Source organism: Platalea leucorodia, assembly GCF_965183815.1.
Source record: "Platalea leucorodia genome assembly, chromosome: 13".
NCBI classification, from domain to species: domain Eukaryota; kingdom Metazoa; phylum Chordata; class Aves; order Pelecaniformes; family Threskiornithidae; genus Platalea; species Platalea leucorodia.
The window spans coordinates 10,538,142-10,562,399 of record NC_138835.1 but is presented as its reverse complement, the minus strand read 5'-3'; the positions used below and the strand labels follow the sequence as shown (position 1 = coordinate 10,562,399).

Sequence of the window (24,258 nt, the reverse complement as noted above, 5' to 3'; positions counted from 1 at the left end):
TCTTAGAAAAGTACAATTGCTTGCAGCATGTTACAAAGCTTTCACATCGCTGGGTTCTTAACTTAGCAGGAGTCACAATCATTCCAAGACAAAATTTTGCAGATGTACAGCCAGGTAAAAGTACATCTGGAGGAGAGCGTTCTCCAGAACCACCTGAAATGCTCAGAACTGGCAAATGAAGTGGTCATCCCCTGACAGCCCATCACAATTCAGACCAGCACAGTACAACCACCCAGTGTGTGGGGAAATCACCCACTACTCAGGCTGAAGGGATGCATTCTCAAGCTGCCTTGATTCAATGGTTTTATTTTTCTTAAGAATATTTCCAGAGGACAGAGAGACACGGATATTTCACAAGTCTTCATATTCAGCTCTTTCTCTGATCCTTTAAGAGAAAAAAAAAAACGCAAATTGAATCTTTTTTTTTAGTAAGTGCCAACACTGCTCTCAGCACTGGCTAGGAGACAGTCCCTGCCCCAAAGAGCTTCCATTCTAGGAGAAAGAGTAATACAAAGGTGAGACTCACAGGGAAAACAAGAAGGAAGGTGACACGGTTTGTCATGCTGCTGGTGCCATACATGGAGACGGGTACATCTTTTTGTGCTGGCAGTCAGTACGTAGACACTGAATAGACCACACTGCATATGACAGAACACGTTCTCTCTGCAGGTGTTTGGAAGGGAGAAGGTAAAGAAGCTCTCAAGAAAGTTTTCAAGGCAGTCCTGTGACGAGGAAGGCATTTGTTCTATGTAGAAATTTTTGCCTATTTACATACTTCTTTTTTAAAGAAAATAAAATTATAGTTAACATGCCAAAAACACATTCATCAAATCAGTTGCCTTAAAAAAATAAAATTTTCAAACAATGTGTTTCTAAAATAAATATCAATAGGGTTGGAAAAAATAAATACATGTATCCAAGCTATCTTGTTAAAACACAAAAAGGTACAGTTCCTCACTGAAAAGTAGCCATGGAGTCCCGAATAAAGAAGCAACTGTTCAGAGCATCCTTCTCTTACAGTAACACATGAAGAAGAGTCCCAAGCAGCAAACAACAGATTCTTAATAAAAGAAATATATAAGACTGTGTTCCTTATAGGAAATTACAGAACATTTTCATCTTTGCTGAATGACAGAGGCTAAAAAACAGCGTTCCATGATATACCCCTGCTGAAATTTTTCTGGTATTTCCAAGCAGTGAGAAGCTAACATCTTTTCTCTTGTTAGGAGGAAAAAAAAAAAAAAGTCCCATCTGTGAATTTGATTGTTTGTGAATATATGTGTATAGTCCCCTGACTGAGCAAAAAATTAATTCTTCTTAAAAATACTGAGCTACTCTTCCTCCCCCTCCCCAAACAGCAACTCTCATGTACGGAAAAAAGACTTTTTTTATACAATGCTGCCTACAGAAGGACTGTCACAGCATAGGGAGCCAGGGGCAGGTCGACCTCAGGCAGGAGACTTTTATTGCTTGGGAGCACAAGCTGCACCAGTTTGGGATGGTCCAACATGAAATCAATGTTTCCATGGCAGCCCCTTGCATTTCAAGGGCTAGTTCATTGCCCTGAGCTCCTGCTGTCAGGAGTCAGGCTCAGTTTGGCCGGTAGTAGTCACAGTGCTCTAGGTAATAGGAGGCAGGGTACCCTATTCCCCACTCTCATAAGGCAGCCGTACCACACCAGGAAATCAGTTTCCTTCTTGAAGGCTTCAGTTTTTTTGTGGTCCTGTATGTCCTCTTACTTTTTAAATTGTTTTTCTACCTATTTAAAAGGAGCAACATGCCCAGATTAACAACAGTGGTCAAGTAGGCAAAGAATAAAATGTCCACAATGCAAGCTCTACGTAGGTTTACAATGTACTGGTCATGCATAAACCCCTACAGATCCTGGCAGGCATTTAAACATTTAAGTTGATGTAAGATCAAATTGCTAATGAACTAACTGCTGAATGGACTGTAGCCAGCTTGAAATCACTGGTAGGTTCTGCATCTGATGTCACAAGACTTAAGTCACATCAAATCAGTGGTCATCTACTTTAACCCTTTTTGCTTTCAAGGAAAGATGCTGCAAGAAAAGAAAAAGAAAAGAAAAATTACTTAGCATATACGCAATTAGAAAAATGTTCAGCTAGAATGCTTTCAGTTTTTAATCCCAAATTAAATAAATTCTTATACAAATATCAAAGACCACCCTGCCCAAGCTCTGCTTGTTACTGATATAGCTAAAATAAACTCATGAAATAGAAAATGCACATGTATCCCAAAGTGATACTCTGGCTTGGTATAAAATATCATCTTCTAGTACTTCTGTACTAACTGCAAGTATAGGAACAATTTCCCACTGGAAGCAAGTTGCCAGCATGTAAAAATGCACAGAAAAGGACATGTGCTCCCAACAACACATGCACATAAACACTACAAGTACATACATGTACGAGATTTTAACTAATGTATTAACACTGCAGCTGTAGTTGCATTGGACTTTTAAAATGCTAAAGAAAAAGGCCTACAAAAATGTGAAATGAAAACATGAAGAAAGTCCTGCAAAATTTGGAATGAGACGTAATTGACTGAGACCATGATCAAGCTGTAGAAGAAAATCTTTTCACACAGAATCCTATTCAGTTGTAATTTGTTTTTAACTTGATACAGGAATAAAAATTCTCATATTTCACAAATCTCTTATTAGCATGAAGATGTATCCTTCAGCGGAAAAAGTGTCTGAATGTCTACAAATTAGCATAAATTTGTGTGTCTTGCAATGGCTTGCTTATTCAAAATTTACATGTATAATTCAAAGCTTGACAACACAAGAATATTTCTAATTTTTAAACATTTTATAAAGACACCCAAGCCTTTTGGCTGATAAGGATAACTGACCAAACTGGAAAAGATAATTTTCCTCAAAACCAGCACTATCCTCCAGAGCTTCCATTTATTTTAGGATGAAAGCAATGCTCAAGTCATGCTGCAAATTGAGTTCACCTCTATCAAATCAAAAGGATGGCAATGGTAGAAATTAGGTTCTGATGTAATTTCATAGAATAACTACAACAGTAGTAGTACTACCTTGAAAAACATGTTCTCTCAGTCAGGTAGGTAGTACTATTCAAGACAAGCCTTCTTCACTTACACAAAGCAACTCAAGTTTTGCCTGAACAAGTCATTGAGTCACATTCCCCAACACCACCTACCTAAAGGAAAACCTCACCCCAAAACTGAGCCCGTGGAGAAGTCATATCATAATGGGATGTTGTGTTGTGTATGGGATGTTACAACATGTAAATATGTGAGTCAAAAGGACTAATTACTCCAGGAGCAGATTTGATCCAACTGGAACATTGGCTCATCTCCTTTTTACACCATGCTTGCAGAATGTCTAACAGCAGCTAAAGACTCGGGGGTCTACCCTGCAGGGGTCATTACTGCCTTTGTCAAATGCGTTATAGAAAAAAAGGCAGGAAATATTCAGCTACTTAGTAAGTGGATTTATAGATGGTAAGTGTCTGGATAACTGAAATGAATTATCCAAGCTCAACATTAAAAAAAACCAACCCTCTCCAGACAATTACATGGACAGATGCCCATGCTGCTGTACACTGTAACCACAGAGGCATGTCCTAAGGTGCTCCATGCACCACAAGTCTTTTTCTTTTTTCCAAAAACCCCAGGAAGTGAAAGAAAAAACCACCAGATTCTCAGAAAAGTCAAATAGCGTAGCAGATATATAACTCAGAAACAGCCATTTTTGCAACATGGTTGCTCGCATGCACAAACAGATCTCTTGTTTTGCGTAGGTCTGATATGCAAGTGCATTTTTTTCACTCAGTATTTTGGAAATACTTCACTAATTTAGAATATAAAGCTCAGTAGTTATTAATCTCCCATAGGAAATGCACATGCAAGATCAATTTGGCAGTCTTGCCTGTACAATATTTATATGCAATGTGGTACCAACAGCTCCAGCATAATTAACATTTAGATAATATTTAATACCAATCCAGTTCTCAGAATGACGAGTGAATAAGTCTAGATTGCCAGATTCACATGGGACAGAGCTGATAAAGGATGGTGACAACTATTAAAAGATACTTGTAAAGAAAAGGTATGTATATCACACACAACAGAATTTGCAATAAAGGTTAGCACAAATAGCAGCTGTTCTTTGCCATTTCAAGTTTGAACAGATCAGAGCTGATTTTTTTGCAGTAAACATAACTAATGCTCAAAAAAAGGCTCAGGATTCGCACAAAAACTTGCAAAGCATGCAAAGACTCTGCGAAATTATTGTGCAAACTATGACCACTGCCTCACCACGGTGCTGCTCAGAGAAGTGCTACCAAGTGTCTATATTCAAGTGTAAAATGGTTGAAGGCTTCATTTACCAGAATGATACATTATTTTGTAACTTTGAGATCATGTCTGTTGTCTGGATAACAGGGAAAAAGCTTTCATGCATCAATTTATTATCCTCTTTCTTTATATTAAAACCACTACAATGAACAAAACCAAATTCATTTTTGTATCATTAAATAGATAACAACAAAACATAAACACTTTAAAAGTTCAGATACAAGAGCTGCTAATACAGCAATGGTACCGTTTGGGCTTTATGCTGATTCCGTACCGTTCCTTGCTGGTAAAAATGAGGAGCCAGTTCCAAGAGCCATGCAGATTCAACGGCAGTCACATCTCTCATGTAATATTTAGCAGTCTGTATGACTTCATTGTAGACTACCCTAGGAGAAAGGAAAAAAGAAAAAAGTGTTTGCTATAAAGCAATGAGCGAGAGAGTTGATTAACAGCATATTTAGACAGTTTCACATACATGCTGCCAGAGGTAGTATTTACAGAGTGACAAGAGTGTCTTTAAGTTATAATACAGCTCTTACCTCTTTCCCTCTGGTTGTTCAGACTACTCTACGTTAAGACAACCTTTAGACTGCCATTAAAAACACCTTCACATACTACCAGGACACATGGATGCAAGGTATAAAAGAAAGAATATTTCTTATAATGAGGCCAAGGGGGATTCATAACAGATGTTCTGGAAGCGAGAAGATTAGTTACTCTGTGATATCATGAGAAAAGATGTCAAAAGCACCAAGACCTGGGCCCATAACAAGTAGGGCACAAATCACAGCATAACTATCCCTGGTGCCTTTCTGCAGACAAGCAAGATAAGGATTAGAGGAAGAAATCAGCTTTAACTGCTGCCAGAACATCTCCTGGTAAGAGATTTCAAAACAGCCAGGCACGTGGACTCAATCCCTGCTGCCAGCATGAACAGGTTGCCAGCATGGGCAATCTATTTCTGAAGTCACCCTTCAATAGGAAAAGTCATTTTTACCAAGGAAGCACAAACCCAGGCACTGAGGGGTTAGTCACCAAAACCATAAGCCATTATCTGCCTTCTATACACAGTAGAGCTGCAAACCCACAAGGTTTGTGGTCTCTCATTAATTGGTATTTTGCTCTCAAAAGCAAAGAGGAAAGAGTCCAAAATTCTCTTCTCTGTCAAATGCAGCCTGAGACGTACCAACTAATACAACTAAAGAGAAATCTGAGGAAAACAAACAAGAAAGAACACATTTTATATACACCTGTAACAGACAGAGAATTGAAGCCCTCAATATAGGATGGGTGCCCAGGCAGCAGTAACACTGAAACTAGGCTTGCTGAGTAAGTTAAACTCCTGTCTTAGAGGATGCCATGAGCCAGCAGCATGTTTAGGCTGGCGGTGGCAATACCAAATGGCCTTGGAAGACAGCTCTGTGCCCGTTCTGCAACACAGGGACCCAAAAAGAGATTTAAGCCCAGAATCAGTATTCCCAAAAACTCCAGCAATACTGCTGCCACCAACAGCAAACTGTGAAGCAAAGAGCAGTCTTAAGGTTTTGTCAGTTAAGACTTCCAGCTAACTGCCTACAGTTCTGCTTTTCTATATGTCTGGAAGTACCCAAGGCTGGGATGGAAGTTCCACACTGAGGGCTCATCATCTAAAAGCTGAGCCCTGAAGGAGGTGTGTGCTGGAGCAAAGAATTCTTCCGGTACTCGCCTACCACTACGCTTTCTTTCCAGATTAATTTCTTCTCAACTTATTCTTCTTACTGTCTGTCATTCTCCCATAACCCAACCTCTTTCAGGAGGTTCTACTATAAGCTAGAAAATTTCAGAAGCATATCTGCAAAGTATTCTTTTTGCTTCGATTACGATTTCAAACAAATCGTGTTTTATTTTTAATAGCAGTGACAGGAGGTTAAAAAAACTGGCAAAAAAGCAACGAATCAGGCTGGTTTCAGTGGCAAGAATTACTTTAGCTACAGTCTGCTCAACTCAGCCATGAAGAATTGGTACAGTTAAGAACAAGTGAGCTGGACTCATTTTTATTTTGTGAACCAATGTAATTGATGGCTGAGTTCCCATCAGTTACACTTCTGCAAACCCTACACAACAGGTGTAGGAGCCCAAATTCAAAAGATAACAGATGACGCTGGCCAAGTTTATCCTTCAAAGTCTCAGCAACAGGCAACGAAGGACAAGCGTCCAAATACTTCAGGTTGATCATGCTGACCTGGTAGTTAGAAACACATTTCTAATTGTTATCTGAGCATCTCTGACACACAATGGAATTGTAATATCCCAGCTAATATGAAAGTACAACCACTTCTTTCCTCAATCTGCTAGACAGCCATAACTTCTCTCAAACTTTTTGCATCATGCATTTGACATGTATGCCCTCTCCTAGCAAGCCATTTGCAATTACTGCAGCACCTATTTGACAGGACATTTACTTAATAGGCTTAATAAAAGTAAATTAATCCTAGTTCTGTCTAGCTACAGAGACCACTCAGAGAGTAATTTGCAGTGCAAAATATGGTGCCTATTAAAAAAGGATCACCTGACTCTGCTTTCCAACTTTTGCAGGGTTTTTTGACAGTTGAACGTCGCTCTGTTTCCCTGATTTATTTGGATACTGCCTACAAAAAGACGCAAAGGAAATACCAATTGAATTCTCTCTGTGGGAACCATGACCTTCTACATCTATTCCTCCACTGATGAAGAAAAGTTATTCATGAAAATGTATGGATGCTGAGAATGTCTTGTAAAGATCACAAAGCAAGTGAAAGCAGCTTTAACTTACCAGCGTGGAGGTTTCTCTGCATACAACACTGAAGTGGGGTGGATATGAAGTTCATGGTCATCACGGATAGTCCTTGAAAGCAAGATACTACTTCAGACCGTGCGTCTATTTATTGCTTAACATTTGGTTCCTTTCATCCCCAGTAAGAATGTTTAATAAAAGGCAACAATGAAAAAGCTGGAGCAAATTAAAAACATTTGCATTTAATGAAGAGGCTTTCAGATAAAACCAGGCTTAAGTCTTGGCCAAAGGAAGAAATGATAATTTAATGTCCTAAAAGAGTTCTATCTACATGAAATGAAAAAGTAGTGTTTCAGGCTTTTTTTCAGAGCACTGGGAGTGCGACAACAGAGACACCGTACTTGCTTGTATTAACACAAGCTAATTACTATCAGTAACAGCTTCCCACTATCAATATTTATATTTGCCAAAGAGAAGAGATAAACATTGAAGCAGTCTGAAGATACAAAACTTCAAATATTTAGTAAATCAAACACTATGTGTTTCTTACTGCAGGTGTCTAGAGAAGCATCTGTTTGTTGGTTATACTTAGATGTATCCAGTCAAAGGAGCTTTTAAACTAAGCAACAGTTGTAATGAAGCTATACATATTTACCTGTAAGCTCCGGTAGAGTGGAATTTAGCTGCATTAGCAAAGAATCCAGAAACTATGCATCTCAAAACGGGATCTGGATCACCTGAAGAAAAGAATTTTTATGTAAAATGAGTCAATGGAATGGCAAAGTACCTAAAATATCACTTAATCATTTCAAACAACTTTTCACACTGCATCAGGCTTTGAAAGCAAAGGCTTGAAGGCAGACAAACCCTGCAATCTCTTTTGACTTCAATTTCACAGCAAATCAAAATTACTACATAAAAAACTACTGTTGCCACTGGTGTCTCCGTGAAGATAGTTTCACAGTCCTTAGAGCAACCTTGTGTGACAGCTAAGCATTGAAGTCTGATTTTGCAGAGCAGTTAGAGATAAGTGCTGAGAACTACTCATGGCATCCATGCACACACAGCACTGCTGGAAATCAGTTCCCAATGACTGTACATCATTTCGAACATACAAGGAAAATGGCTTTTTGAAAAGTCAAAAGAGGGAAGGGGGTGACGTATTTATGACTCTTGGTAAATCTGTCCATTAAATATATACTCAATGGTGAAAATCTCTTGCTGGAAAACTTAACTAATGAAGACTGAACTAAACATTAATAGTAAAAATGGGCTAAAATGCTCCTCTACAGTCATTTTTAGGAAAAAAATTTGAATTAACACTATTTTTAGGCCAGGGAGAAAATACTTCAAAAGTTACAAGAAAAGCAGGAAGCAGACTGGCAATTTGGAGACTACCTTCAATATGTATAGGACAACAGTTTTAAAAAAAAATTCACCTTCACTGGACTTCTTTGGCACTTTAAAGCGGACGAGAAGCTTTTTCAGCTGCTCTCTTACAACAGAAGCTCTAACAAGCCCTTTGTAGTTCAGAAAGTGTTCTTGACACCACTGAGAGCTCTTGCTGTGCTGTACAGTGAGAAGAATAGAAAAAACTACAATGAAATACCATCAGCAAAACAAAAACCAATCTCTCTTGGATCACATAGTCTTCTTCTGTTTTCTTCTGTCTCCTACAACATATTTATTGTAGTTTTCCCTGAAAATTACCTATTTACATAGCAACTAACAAGGGTACATAACACCAGTAACTACAAAACATGTTTAAACAACATCTAAATAGTAGCAGAACAAATGCCATGGGGTATTTTCAAACAGATGTGCTTCATTTCTTCATATGTGGTGAAAGAGAATAGCATCAGTCATTCCATTCTCACACACAATTGCATCATATCATAAACTAGTCTGTTTTCAATCTCAAAGTGTAAACAACCTTCTCTGTAAACTGTTTTCACTGGTCTTCTCTATGCAAAGAGCTACTTCTCCAGAAGCCAGCACTTACTCCAAGGGCCTCTGCATTTGGCTGTTTCCAAGAGAATTAGGCAGATGTAAAATTTAAATGGCAAAATTTCAGTTGGTGCCTGACCAATTGCTTTGGGGTTGGGGAGAAGGAAGTCATCTTTTAAACACTTGAGTGGTTATACTGCTTCAACTCAACACTGTTGCAAATATATTATTACAGAAGTGCTTTATACCAGCAAAACATACTTCTCCCAAATAGGTATAGCACTTAAAAACTGTTAACTAAAGCCTCAGCTTACAGAGAAGTATTAAGGTTGGTGTTAAACCTTAGGGTAAATACATAAGGTCAGTGAAAAAAAGGATATGATGCCTAATGAGGTAATTTAAAAAAAAAAAAAAAAAAAGACTGCTAGATTTAGATGCAGTTTATCATCAGTAAAACGCAGATACATCTATAGAAAACATGAGAGAATATGAATTTCATTTGGAATTTGGATATCTGTTTTTCCCAGGCCCTTTTAGAATCCCAGTCTCCTTGAAAATACAGATGTCTACCTATAAGACTTCCATGCTGCACCCAAACCAAATTCTTTCTATTCTCTGTTCAGAAGAACTGAGGAAGGTCTGTGGCAAAATATGACCAGAATATCTTCTAAAGCAGAATTATCACTCAACAGACTTGTCCTCAGCTTTGAGGATGCTATATCCAGAAGTTCCAGAATCAGAACTGAAGACCTCAAGTTCTTCCCATTCCTGCAAATCCACGTACACTTAAACTGACTTACTTTGACAAAGGCTTCATAAACATTAAGCATAGTGAGATGATCACCTTCTTCCACAGCAAACTTTCTGTGTTGCCTGGCCTGGAGAAGAAGAAATATATTTTTATAGGCAGATTGATTTTTGCAAAAATCATGCCCAATATGCTCAGTTCCTCTCATCTGTGTATTTCCTGGTGACTATCAAAACTGTTACCATATAGGGTAGTTCCTCTAGGCAACAGCAATATTTTACTAGCCCACCTACATTCAGGAGCACTTTTAAAATTGAAATTAGAAAAATGGAACTAAAAACGAACGCCCAAAATCCAAGAGATTAATGCATTAAAATTAGTCTTCTGCTACCTATTAAGAATTTCCTACGTCCTAATACTTTCTTTTTTGTTCCTATTGATAGGAAGTGGTGTTTGGGGAGGTTTGGAGGGGTTTTTTTTGTTTGGCGTTTTTTATTCCCCCCAAACCCTTATGCTGACCAATATTAGCTTATAACCCTTCGTGTTTCTGGTTCTCAAAAGGAGGCTTTTAACACCAGTAAAGGACTCCAAGGTTCCCACTGTTACTCAGTTTCTTCTTTTACCTATAACCAATAGGTACAGTTCAAGACCTTGCTTCATTTTCATACAAACCTGCAGTCTGTAATGATAAAATAATTGGCAGAAACCCAGAAGTGTGGAACTAACAAAAAGAATATGGGACATGACCAAACTTACAGCCTGAGCTTTTTGATTTGGAGGGATCACAAAGATGTTTTGAATCTGCATCATGGCAGCAATTGTCAAAATCTCCTGGGAGCAGCCAAAATTTCCTGAGGAGTAAGTGGAGAAATTCAGTAAAGGAAATACTTCCTCTATTCAACTTACCCTCATACAGAATAAAGAGGAAAAGAAGCGGAATATATTTTTATAGCATATAAAACCAAAATACCTAAACTCATGGATTTTTTTTTCTTGAATATAACGGTGAATGTTTTTAATGCAAAACTTAAAAGACAAATGTGTTAGACTTATTAATTAGCGTGTTAAATGTGTTAGACATATTATTTGTTAGAGAGGTCCATGAGTTTAATCAATTCTTTTCACTAAACACCATACCAAGATGAAGCATATAGTTTGTTTCAAGTTGAGCAAAAGTCTAATACTACACTATAATCACTAGAGGCAATATCCTCTGCTCAACACAAGACCATGAAAAAAAATCCGATTTTTTTTCCTCCTACCTGATTCCAGGAGCATCTTTGCAAACATAGGATTCAAAGGAAACTCTGCTATTCTCATTCCAAGAGGCTCTGTTAAACGGCAGTGCATATCCAAACCTACAGCATATTAATAAATGTAGCTGTGATACAGGCAGAAATAGCACAGAAGTCTTGTTTAGGAATGTAATGTGTACTGAAGAGCAGAATTAAGAGCTAAAATATAGCAAATACACCTAAGAATTGCTGAACGTATATTAAACTAAGCTTAAAGGTGCTCCTTAATATACATTTACTCTCCTATGGGTCACTGTTTGTTTGTTTGTTTGTTTTAAACCTACTTGAACACACAAGTTTCTTCATTTTGGCCAAGTTTGATTACTACTGCCAATGACTTAGAAAACCTGCAGTCAAAGTCAATGCAATGGCCAGAGTGCCCATTAGCTGTTAGACTCATGCATCTCCTTTTTAAGTATTTAGCAACATCTTTGTTCATGGTGACGGGAAGCAGGAGTCCCGATGAGAATTAAAAAAGGGCATAATTATGGAACAGGCGTAACTGTAGAAACAGGAAGCACTGCTGGAGGCGGTGGGGCAGGGTGTCAGTTCTCTGAGTCACATCTGCTTAGATCACGGAGAAAAATAATTTGACTTTAATATAATCTAAGCTAGAGATGTACAGCTGATGAAGATTCTCTACAGTTTAGACTGCCTCATACATCAATAACTAAACTGTCAGCCATGTTCCAACTGTAACCTTTTTACTGGAGATGGTACAGCAGGTAGGCACGACAGCTTGCTTTCTGACTCCCAGTTATCCCTGAGCAACCCTGCACGTTTACCATTTCAGTTGTATGGCTTCCTACAAACACCTGCAGTAAGGTTTACCCATACAAACCACTGGGTCATATTCTAATCCAGAGCACTATGCTGGAATTTCAGGGAACAATTTAAATGGAAAAGTATTTCCTTTGCAAGAAGACATAGGAAATAGAATAAAAAAAAAAGAATACAGACACCGGAAACTATAAAAAGAAAAGAAATCACTAAGAAAGGCAGCAAAGAGTGAGAATTGAAAGAGAAAAGGAAACTGCAAGTAAGCCCAGTTGTATGAGGTACGACAAGGAGGCAGAGCTCAAAAGAAAAGCTACACAAGGAGGGACTAACAAGAGCCCAATAATAGGACTTTGGGGCACTGTAGATTGCATAAATAACCACAGCAGAGTGGATGGAGGAAACACAACTGTGGCCCACACAATATATAAACATATTATTTGTCAAACTGTGCGGTAGCAAAAAAACACAGTTGTACTTCAGCTATGTTTCACAGAGAAAAGCAAAACCATAAATCAAGTCAAGGAATAAGATCTCCTACAACTCATGTCAGCATATATAAAACCACAGATACCTCTACCAGTGTTTACTTTCCTCTATTATTTGATATGCTATCATCTCACTTATTATGACAACGTAGTAATTCACTCACCACACCCCTACGCTCTTCAACAAAACCTAATAGGCATTTGACATAACATCACAGTATTTTCCTCAGAAACAGGTACAAAAAGCAGCTTATGTGAAATGATGAAGTAACATATTTAAACACAAAGTCACAGAAACTGCAAAAGTTAAGGTATGATAGCTTTCATTTGACCAGTGCAATAAGAGAATTTTAAGTGGTGCCACAATTAATAGCTTAGAATACGCTGCCTTTCATCTACAGAAAGATAACTGAATTCCCAAGTAGGAAAAAGGAGAAATTACCATCTTTTTAACTTTCTACAGGTGCATCAAGCCAAAATCCTTTGGCTTCTCCTGAATCCTACAAATCTCAACGCAATTTTGCATGGAGAGATATATAGATATACTTGTGCACAGATGTCTTTGTAGCAGTAAGCCTGAATATACACAAAAGATACTAGTTTGGAATAGGTAAAAGTTTCCTTGAAATAATCTTGAAAGCAACCACTGTATCCATATATATATAGGAAACTGGAAATCTTAGAAAAAGATACTGCAACGATTTTTATTGAACATGCTCAGGAGAGATTATTCAAGTACTGTGGCACTAAAAAGTTTCAAGTAACAACCACCAGCATGTGACAGGCTGAAGGATTAAAACACGCTATTTTAAACTTAGGTAGAGTGGTTGTTTCTGATAGGCGACAACTTACAAACAAATCTTCAACAAAATCTTGGATCTGAAATAAAGCTAAAAATAAAGCCACTTTTTACCTGCATATTTACCTCCTAAATTATGCTTAAAAACAACAAACTCCAACTGACAACTCAGACTTTCAAAGGGGCATCAAAGGAGAAGACTGACAAGAGATACTCCTGATGTAATCAGTTTGCATCACTGTAAAAATAATCAGTCTAAAAACAGTGATGTGTTTATTCAACAGAACTATCTCAGCCTTAAGAGTGTCTGCTCCGCACAAGTTACTCTGTTGGCACCGCATTGGCACAATAGGGTCCTGACCCTAAACTGCACATTTGCATGCTATTACAATGCAAATGATGAAATACGTGTTCATACTTGCCTAAGAGAAATTTAATCCTTACTGCACCTGCAAACGCTTGGGCAGCTTTACCTCTGCAACTTACATAAAATCTCTACAATAAACCACCTAAAACCTTAAACTTCAGCAAAAATTGAAGAGCGAAGCCGTATATCACACACACATGCACAAGCATTTCTTTCCATCTTTAACACCAACATCAGCACTTCTCTGCTTTGCTACAAAAGCTGGGCGGCCAAGAGAGTAACAGCTCCGTACTTGTCTGTGAAGCTACCACGAGCGTAACACTTTTGCCAAAACATCAAACAGCTAGTCAGTGAGTTTATTGACCTTTCCTCTCCATTTCCCTAAGGTGGTTTTGGCTGTGAATTCATCCTTGCAACATGCTTCTGAGCCACTGTGAAGGTCCTTGTTCCAAGCTTGAAAAGGTTGCCACGAACCAAGTGCCTTAAGTGAAACCCTCCTTTGCGAGATGGAACTGAATCAGCACAGAGCAAAATCACGGCCAAGCAGAGAGTTGCAGCTCCACGAGAATAAGAAGAGAGCAGACTGCCACAAGTTACAACACAGCATTTGTAAACGATGTAAGAACAGCCACAAACCTCTGGAAGCTTCCAAAACTCACACAATCATCTCCTTTACACTACCCTTTTCCTCATGTTTACATTATGGAGCAAATATTGTTAACTTTGAATTAACTACAAACACTGAGTTAAAGTCAAACAGAGTTTCATTTTGATTACTTGTTCTTGTGTTGAGTTTGTTTTGTTTAAGTTTGTTGCATTCAAAAAGATTAAACAGCTGTCAGAAAAACCAGCAATATAACAGTTCTTCCTATAAACAAAATTAGACAGCATACATTCCACTCACCACAACAAAAAGGAATTGAAAACTATGTATAAAAATATTACTACAGTGTGATTTGAGTGTTATAGGTATGCAACAGCAGCAAAATGAATAAAACCAAAATGAACGCATTTAGAATCATAGAATATCTCAAGTTGCCCTTCCAACCCACCCATAAGGATCATCAAGTCCAACTCCCTGCTCCGTGCAGGACTACCTAAAACTAAGCCATATGACTAAGGGCATTGTTCAGACTCTACTGAATTTGAGAACAGGCTGTGATTAGTAACTCAGAGAACATAATAAAGAAAGATATTCTGTTAAGTAGCTAAATAGTACTTTGAATTATGCTCTCAGGGTCTGTCAGCCTAGCTTTTTCTTCTTTTCATTAGAAGTTTGTGTGTATCTGTTCATTTGTCCATAACCAGAAAGTTCAATACTAAAACTAGAGCAGACTCTCTTTGCGAGCTGCATGCAAATGAGCTCCTATGCATTTTAAAGCGTGAAAGGCAAGCAGGCTGTGCACTGAAACACAGACACTGAGTGTGAGAAACGTAGCTCCAATTCACCCAGGAGGAAACGTGCTGACTTTAGGAATGATCAGGGGTTTTTTTCATGGTTGCCTCATGTATTCACAGCTAATAGAATCAGAACAGTTTGACTTGCTACAGGTTTGAACTTTGTCTCAGCTGCAGGACCACCACCACTAACATCAATAGCACTACGCTACATAAGCTATAGTCTTTTAGCCACAAGCCATACTACATTCAGAGCAGAGACACAGACTAGAACTCATTTTTAAAATTATAACTAGATTAGCTCTTAATAACTTTTGCCAGTCATACCTTCAAAATTGTATCAGTGAGAAGGTCTGAAAACTAACATGTGACACTTGCTTTCCTGAGCCATCAGGAAGCACACTATCAGGTTTAATTCTAGTGTCCAGCGCCTGACCTCTCCCATATTCAAGCATCAGATTTTACTTACAGTGCTTAGGCAGAGTTCCTGAACACACATCAAGATCAGATAATGAATGTAACATGCTAACAGAAAAATTCAAAATATATACACTATGCTTTTTGAAGTCTGACCAAGGAATAAACAAAGTAACAATTACATTAAACTTGCTAAATTCTAGGTTATTACAATCAGTTTGATCGCTAAAGGAATGTCAAACCTTTACTTTCAACTTTTTTTGTTTATACTTGCAAGTGCTACATGTTTCCATCACTGGCACAGTAACACAAAATGGAAGATCACCACGCTAAGAGCTTGAGTATCTAACAACTTATCTAATTGGATGCAGGTAAATTTAGTGTCTAACTCGTGTACCGGTCTAATTAGCGTCCAAACTCTGTATCTTCATACCACTCTGTAAGGACTGAAGAAACACAAACAGAGCATCTGCCTGAGAGAATCAAGCCAACACCCTCATCAGCTCAGAGCCCTGTTCCTAGAAAGGACAAATAGCTGGTTCCTCCCATGAAGGTGCAAGGAAATGCACAGAAGATAGCTACAAAATACATGTTACCCCAATCTTAACAGTTAAATTCTAGTTTATACTCTATGCAATAGATTTCTAGTTCCTCCCAGAAAGTTATTGCTGCCTTTTGCTTGCTTACCTGTCTGAAATAACCAGAGGAAAAGAAAGTAAATTCAGAGGAGACTGAGGTACACTTTAAAAACACACCAACAAAAAGCTTCCACTGGTCAAGGCTGCGTTTTCTCTTTCTCAAAGCACAGTTCTCAAATACAAGTTTGATTAATGTCCATCCAATCACCAAATCCAAATTAACAAATTTTTTCATAACTCCTGTAACATAACCATAAATAAAGCAAAGCATAATATTCTCACCTCCTAAAGCATACAGCAATTCTAAAGCTTGCACCATTGACTGTGCAGGAGGTGGCTGTGAAGAAAAAATGTGCATTATTTAAAGTTATCGTCATAGAACACATGAGTTTTCACAAAAATTCTTAGACCTTCCTCTTTTGCAAAATTCTTAAGTTCTAACTACCTACCTTTCTACTTATGCAAAATGAAGAAAGAGCTCTCGGACTCCTCCTGTCACCCACTGACCACCAGTGCTGTGAGTCAAAACCATCTCAACAGGCTCAGCATCATCACTATGATGCTCTCAAGATCCGAGCTAGAAAAGGCGTACTTGCTTTGTCCAACAGTGATGCCAGCGGTGATCAGAACAACTACTTAACTTGCTCTTCTAATGCTACCATGTTAGTTTTTCACATCGATACAAGAGTAGCTAGAAACTTTACAGAAAGCAATTCTAAAAATTGGTACTGCTCTTTTTAACAAGACAGACAAGCACAGGTTTAGTTCCATAAATATATTTTTTTTTTCCCTTTTTCTTCATAAATTCAGTGCAAAGTGACTACAGTTACAGTTTTGCAGAATTTCAGAGTTTGTCTTTCTCGGCCTCTCTCGACTTCTCAACACTTCTAACAGCGAACTCTAGAACACAAACAGTCAAAGTTGTCACATTACTTGCACTACTTGATTCCCAAAAACATACTTTGCTGCCCGATAGTGGACAATGAGTTACGCTTTCCAAGTTAACAGGGCAATGGTTAATGGTTTTGTGGGTTATCAACATCATCTGGTGATCTTTCTTCACACCAAATGAAGATGACAGACTTCACAGCCTAGGACTCACCGAAAGAAAGGGGAACCTGAGCACATTGTCAATTCCCAAAGCCTTCAGCTGCAAGATGACAGGCGCGAGGTTACTGCGCTGCATCTCGGGAACGGTGGACTTCGGCAGCTTCTCAAAGTCCTCCTCTGTTGCGGAAGAAAACAAAGCGATTTGGGACTGAGTTTCAACTCCTACTGTATGTAGTCAACATGATGGAATCGTACCCATTTCAAGTTAAAATTATCAAGTATGAATACTTAACACGTGTTAAAAGAACTCTAACACAAAGATGATCTTTCCCCAATTACTGTATTTTAAGATACTTCAATTTAAATAGAAAATTGAATGGTTTTGGCTACATTACTGGTTCTGTAGTTGACCCACCCACATTTCAAATTTGAAATGTAAGTTCTTCACAGCAATTTGGAAATGCTTTATTTCTCTTCTGTTTAATATTTTTAATCAGAAAATGAAAGGCAGTGTGCAATGCTACAAAAAAACGTTTTTTTTAAAGAAGGGACAAGGAAAAGTTCAAAACCAGCATGCTTTCAGTATAAAAATACTATTTTTAGTAACTATTCAAACTAAATGAGGTTTTAAAAAGCATATTTAGAATAATGATTAGGGATTGAAAAACAATTTATTTGGCAATGCCTTTTATAAAATGCATTCACTGTAAATCTAAATCTAGAAAAATACTTCATGTAAGGTCAAAATTCCTGTACCTTTCATTAACCAACTCTTCTGCAGTAAAGAAAAGGCAGAGACACACACACACACACACACACACCCTTACATTTACCTAAAACTCCAAATCAAGACAAGAAATATATTATTTTTACCTGAATTATTTGAATTGCTAGACAGAACCCTCTTCTTTACCTGTTCTATCTATCTCAGACCTTCACTAAGACAAAGATAGTGTACCTTTCCTCTACTTCTGTCTATTCAGCGCACTTTAAAAGGGACTTCAAAATGTTTCTTAAAGCAGCCATCAGGCCAGCTCTTGGGCACAGAAAAGTAACTTCAGCGTAGTCATGGTTTCTCCAGTAAAACACTTAAAAAGCTATGTAAGCTTGGTATATTATGCAGCAGACATTCACTCTTGATTCTTCACTGGACACAAAAGTTTGGAGAATAAATCACATCTTTGTTTAACGTGGCAACTGCTGGCAAGCACACACACATTTTAAAAGATACGCTTGATCTAAGTCTTAAAGCTCCAGTAAAACTAGGGGGAACCTGAGACACATAAGCAATGGCAGTGCCCAACTGCAAAGCCTTTTCTCGTTAAACAGCTGATAACCGAGACAGTTAGATTGCAGCTTTCTGAACACTGCTAGGAGGCCAACAGGTTTATTTGTAACAGTAATTTTTGTACAGTGCCAGAATCATTAATTCCTGAGATGCATTTGGGGTTGGCACCTATTCCTGTGAAAAAGGGGCCACAAAAAGAAGTTTTCCCTCAGTTTTCTGAAGGATTTCCAGAGTCCTTTGTTAGACACACAGCCTAAAGGAGACTTTAGTCACTGAAGAGAGCATCATAAGTGGCTATTATAAATTGAAGCAACTGCTCAGAAAACAAAATCATTAAAAAATAAACTTCTTAGTAGACTTCCCACTCTACGAGATGGATTAACATTACAGGTTTGCAATTGCTGACAATCTCATAGTACCTACCCTGCTCAATTTGCATTTCTGACTCATAAAAGGATTCAGTTTCCAACGCTTAGCATATATGAAGAATGTATTTCTAAATAAGCCAGAGGAATAACGAAGGGAAATTTCTGTCTCTCGCTGAAAGAAAAAACACGGTTTTGTCCTCCTTAATCTAACACTAAAAAAACCTGTAAAACAAAATGGAAGTCACACCAGCAAGTTCACCTTCCCTACACATCAAATTACTGACCTGTATAAAGTCTGTAACATTTTCCAGAGCGGTTCCGTCCTGCACGTCCTGCTCTCTGATTAGCTGAAGCTTTAGATACTGGTACCACCACAAGGCATTCGATGGCTGTTTTGGGGTTATAGGCCCGGAGCTTCACAAAACCACAATCAATTACGAATGCAATTCCGTGAACTGTGATGGAGGTCTCGGCAATGTTGGTGGCTACTATCACCTACAGATACAGACACAATGAGGATACTGTGAACTCCCCAATCTCAATTACACTATCAAGCCCTAGCATCAGTGCACCAGGATTCCCATACAAGCCACGTCAAAGATCTCAGATATGACAGTTCCAGTAAACACACTCCAGAGTACAAAAGGATACAGTACACGCAGCAGAACGAGCTGTCAGCTTGAAATAAGCCCAGTTTTTACAGCTTCACAGTCACTTTCTTATTCAAATTTATTCTCTCTTCATACAAGAAGAACTTGGCAGTGTTTCCAGAGAAAATCATTGGCAGTGTTTGCAGAGAAAAACGTTTAACTCACTGTAAATCAAGTGTTCTTGTGTGGCAAACTAAAAATATTTTCTTTCTGTTTCTCAGTTACATTGAACTGTTACTTGTAACACTGGAGTGAGGCAGGGGATAGGAGGGGAACAGAGTTGATTAATCTTTCCATGTTCAGTATTCTGGCAGAGATACACTTATATATATGTCCTAAAATATTAAAAAATAATTGCTCACAGATGACAGAGGGAAATTTAATCCTTATTTCACCTGAAATTAAAACAGTAAATCTTGGAAGTTAATTGACTAATGTCATATCCTGGAGAGAAAAGAAGTATTTATACTCAATGTTCTCCAATGCCAGATGAACAATTTCACTTGTTAGACTCCAGCAGGTACAAGAATTATAACAAGTCACCCCTGTGTAATTCTGTCAGCTTATCTCAGCCCCAACACAAGCTCTGCCTACACAGAAAGCACTCATCATGACCAGTTACATAGTTCTGTGACGTTAAATATCCAAACAAGACTTGCAGAAGTCAAAACACAGCTTTTTTCTACTAAAACCAAGCAAGTTTTAACTTGTTTCTTAGGTGAAAATACAGCACAGCCACTCTTTCACTGATTTTTCCATTACTGGTGGAAAACAGCCATATATACTTAAATCATAAAAAGAAATAAAACCAAGTAAAAGTAGAGGACTTCCGAGTGTCAGAAGCTGAGACTGGATGTAGACAAATACAAGGCTGTACAAAGACTCTTAAAAATTGAGAAGTTGATGAGGTAGACAGGAGAGTTAGAACTGACATGTCTAGGACTGATCAAAGATGAAAAGGGAAACCAGAGAACATGTTCTTGGTTCACAGTCTGAAAACTGACAGGCAGTGTTAGGAAATGCAGAAAGTCTCCCTTGGTAAGCCTTTGCAATAGTCTCATGATGTGAACCTGATATATACAGTCTGTGTAACGCAGACACCCTTCTGGGTGGTAGGAATTGAGACATACACAACAGCCTTACCTTCCTGACACTGTGAGAAACTCTCTCAAACACTTTCATTTGCTCAGGAGAAGGCAGCCCAGCGTACATGGGGAGAACACGGAGGTGCTTTTTCATTCCAGTGCGAGAAAGGGCCCGAGCCTGTTCTATGAGCATAGAAACAACAGTCTCCACTTCCTCCTACAGCCAGAGCAAGGCAGGGGACAGAATGAGAGAGGTTTCACTTTAATATCACATAGCTGTCATCTATATATAAAAAAATGCACCAAAATAATCCCAATATAATTTTAGTTATTCAAACTCCAGGATCTTTTGACTAGCTCCCTCAATTTTGCAATATTCTTACATAAATTGCTATTCATAATAAATATACATGTAAATATTTATGTTCATTGTTACTTGAGAGAATGTCACAAATACATGAGAAAAATCACAAGGGAATGACTGAACAAAATTCAGGAGGAAGCAGGCATATTTTCCCGTGTATCTCAACTTGAGAGAGCAAAATGGGAGGCCAATCTATTTTGACTGTGCAGAATGCTGTGGGTCTTGATCAGGAATGACACAGTAACAGTATTAACACTTATTGCTCAACTTCACATTTAATGTCAGAGACCAACTGTGGCATCTCACTCTTAACAAACACAGACCACAAAGCATTCAGACATCATCTTGTCAGATATCCAATTCACTCTTTCGAACTCAAATCAATAATGGGGATGAAGAATTTATCTTGAAAATATGCAAGATGTTACTGAAGCTCTTCAAAGTAGCTCCTCACTGGAAAAAGTATAAGCTACCTTCCATTTACTCTTCTTGGCTGCAAAGTGAGCTGACAGGTATAAATAGAGCAGAAGAGTCTAGTAAATTTTTGTCTCACAGCAATTTGTTTTTCTGTCAAAGACTTCAGATGTTAAGCTTAACAAATGTAAATTTCATTTGCCTTAACTATTAATGATGACTCACTGCCAACTTTATAGGTGTGACTAGCACCAAAAAAACACATACTGTTCCACCTATCAACAAGGCCAAAAGTATATAGCATTAAATGAGAAAAACTATCATCCATCACTAGCTTTGATAAATCAGACCATAATTACATTTTCTAAAAGTCTTTCAGACTGGCTTAATTCTGCTCCCATCAATGCAGAAATATTTGTCATCGTTAATAAGATTAAAGTAAGCACAGCTAAGGAAAGCAGGAGACTGAGGCAGCTTTGCAAAGCCCACAATACAGCGCTGTAAAGCAAAAAAATTGCTTATGTCTATACCTGGCCAGTTAAAAATGCCAGTATATCACCATCATTCTCCATCTGGTGAATTTTCATTGCAGTTTCCACAGTTGATTTTATATAGTCTGGAACAGGACTATGGGGAGAGAAAATAGCAGAGACATTAGCAGAAAAATAGGTACAGACTCCTCACTTCCATGAGGAACAAATAGAGAGCTAGATTTTGGACACTACGCATCAGCCATACCACATTTAGTTCATGATGCACCCTTGGGAATCAGCCTTCAGCAATTAATTTGTTTCCTTTACACTACAGTAAGCTTAAAAACATGTCTGCTGCTATAAGCAATATCCAAATGTTTCCCAAATTGAACATTACACCTCCTTACCATTGGTCTGGGAATTTCTGAGCTCTATCCTAGACAAAATGATACCACAGTTGCACACTCTCCTAATCACCACTGGCAAGATCAAACAGGAACATACCTCTGTATGTAAAAGATGTCCACTGGAAACGTTCTCCCCTCGACAGTAAGGATCACACTGGTATCTTTGCTGGGGTCACCGGTATCATTTTGATTAAAGAAATCCCTGAATTTCTACATTAAAATAAAACCAAACATTTTCAGTTTGATACTTCAAAGAATTGAAGGAGAAACCTAAAGACATGAAGAAGTTAAGTTACTACTTACTTGTATGTTTTCTTCATAAATTTGACAGTGCCAATTTAAAAATTTTAAAGTCTGATTTTCTTGCCTTCTATTCTGTCTGGGGTTCAGGCACTTAGCACAAATACACTGTCTTACATGTTTATTACTTTGAGAAGCAAAGATCAAAAAGAGGTAGCAAAATTAATTAGATCAGCTGATACAGTTGGAAAAAGCAGATATATAAACTTTTTACTGGAGTAGCAAAGTCAAAGCTAAGAAGAACTTAGAAATGATTGGTCCTAAAAGTTTTGGGTAGGACTTGCACATTCTCATCCATTTTTGGATGAGTAAGTAAATTTTACAGCTCTTACTGAACACCAAGGTCTCACTTTGTAAAAGCAGAGTTAGGCTGATTTATGTAAGTTTTTGATTTATGCGTTATGAGACACCTTCATAAATTTAGATTTATTGCCATGAAGTATTTTAAATATGTAATAGTAAAAGAATGAACATTAAGAACCCAAATAATCCATCTCAACTTTTATGACCGTTGTAGAGATACCATAAACTTTCTGTATTTAAACAAATGCTTATATAGTCATACTAATCATTTTGCTCCTATTAACTTATTTTCACACTAACTGTAAACTATTTGAAATGTGATTTCTGGCAGTTAAAATTTTGCAAAGGCAAAGTGTTGTAAGGTTACCTAATATAATGTACAGAATACATAGTAGTGGAAGTAGTGGAAGCACAGCATACTACCAAGATTCTTGGCATATGTTATTTGCAACTAAGGGAAATCTCTGTACACCTACATCTTCAGAGCTACATGCAAGCTCTCACCACCGTATCTCATGAAGGACACAGTGGAGATCAGAAAAGTACAGAGAAAAGCAATGAATATGATAAAGGAGATGGAGTAGCTGCCTTGTGAGGAGAGACTGAAAAGGCTGGGGCTCTGCTTGGGGAGCAGAAGGTTGACAAGACACACAGCTGAGGTTTACAGAATCAAAGGTGACAGATAAAGTAAATGTAAAACTGGTTTGGGGGGTTTTTTGTTTGGGTTTTTTTTCTAAAAAAAAAAACAAATCCCACACAACTAGAACTAGGAGGTCTTTGATGAAACTAGCAGGTTTAAAAGAAATTAAATAAAGTACTTCATTATATAGCAGGTGGCAAACTTCTGAAAATTGCTTTCACATGATGCCCTGGAGACTTACAGCTTCATCAAGCAGATTCAAAGACAAATTAACAAACAGCAGGTCCATAAACACATACTAGAAGGAAACAGCAGGAACGTACTGCCCAATATCTCTATTACAACCATTGCAGATGCTGAAGCAGCTCAAAGAGAGCAGACCCACCGCAGGTGGACAGGCTCATATGCTCTCCCTAAACAGCATCTCCTTTTGCTGCTGCTGCTGCTACAGACAGAACACCGGGCTGGATGAAACACTGCTCTGATCTAGGACAGCATTTCTTCTGTTCCTACTTAATTTTAAGTTATTGATGTTTTTAGTAAGTTACATAAGTTTCCACAGGCCACAAGTCAATCAGGGAACTAGTAAGATCTCAATGAAATTAAATCTACTCATTTATCACTTATTTTTACTGGTCTACGGGTGTCTCAAATTATTGCTACCAGCAAAACAGAGCTAAACCAATGTCTCTTACTAGAATAGATTAACCAAGAGAACATCTTTTTATACAATACCAATAAGAGGAAAAAAAGGCATAAATATATGAAAAGCAGATTCATATTTAAATTCACTTCCAAAAAAGTTTGCTAATAGAAAATGAAAACCAAACACAGCAACCTAACTACAGCAGATTTTTTTTCCTGCACTCCTTCCTCTCTTCTTCACCACTCAATCAGCAGTAATGCTTCACAAGAAGCAAGCAGCACAGAGGATAAGCTG

The 24,258-nt window shown here is 38.0% G+C and overlaps 1 protein-coding gene across 3 annotated transcripts in view; it reads right to left on the bottom strand.

The window, feature by feature from the left end:
* Positions 1-231: 231 nt before the first annotated feature.
* The window catches only part of DHX35 (DEAH-box helicase 35), a 32,960-nt gene continuing 8,933 nt past the window's right edge, over positions 232-24,258 (bottom strand). The window contains exons 9-23 of one of the 3 annotated variants that reach the window (XR_014229635.1): positions 22,173-22,285; positions 21,726-21,822; positions 20,476-20,634; positions 18,967-19,177; positions 17,079-17,203; positions 16,259-16,313; positions 11,060-11,155; positions 10,554-10,648; positions 9,850-9,927; positions 8,542-8,671; positions 7,758-7,839; positions 7,142-7,213; positions 4,598-4,736; positions 527-2,062; positions 232-385 (exon numbers count right to left, since the gene is read on the bottom strand). Coding sequence is in view for 2 of the 3 variants with exons in the window: in XM_082325645.1 (XP_082181771.1) it covers positions 2,018-2,062; positions 4,598-4,736; positions 7,142-7,213; positions 7,758-7,839; positions 8,542-8,671; positions 9,850-9,927; positions 10,554-10,648; positions 11,060-11,155; positions 16,259-16,313; positions 17,079-17,203; positions 18,967-19,177; positions 20,476-20,634; positions 21,726-21,822; positions 22,173-22,285 (1,497 nt within the window). In the remaining variant the exon portion in view is untranslated. Of the gene's footprint in view, positions 2,063-4,597; positions 4,737-7,141; positions 7,214-7,757; positions 7,840-8,541; positions 8,672-9,849; positions 9,928-10,553; positions 10,649-11,059; positions 11,156-16,258; positions 16,314-17,078; positions 17,204-18,966; positions 19,178-20,475; positions 20,635-21,725; positions 21,823-22,172; positions 22,286-24,258 lie in introns of all 3 variants that reach the window. The other 2 variants (XM_082325645.1, XM_082325644.1) reach the window with 2 other exon arrangements.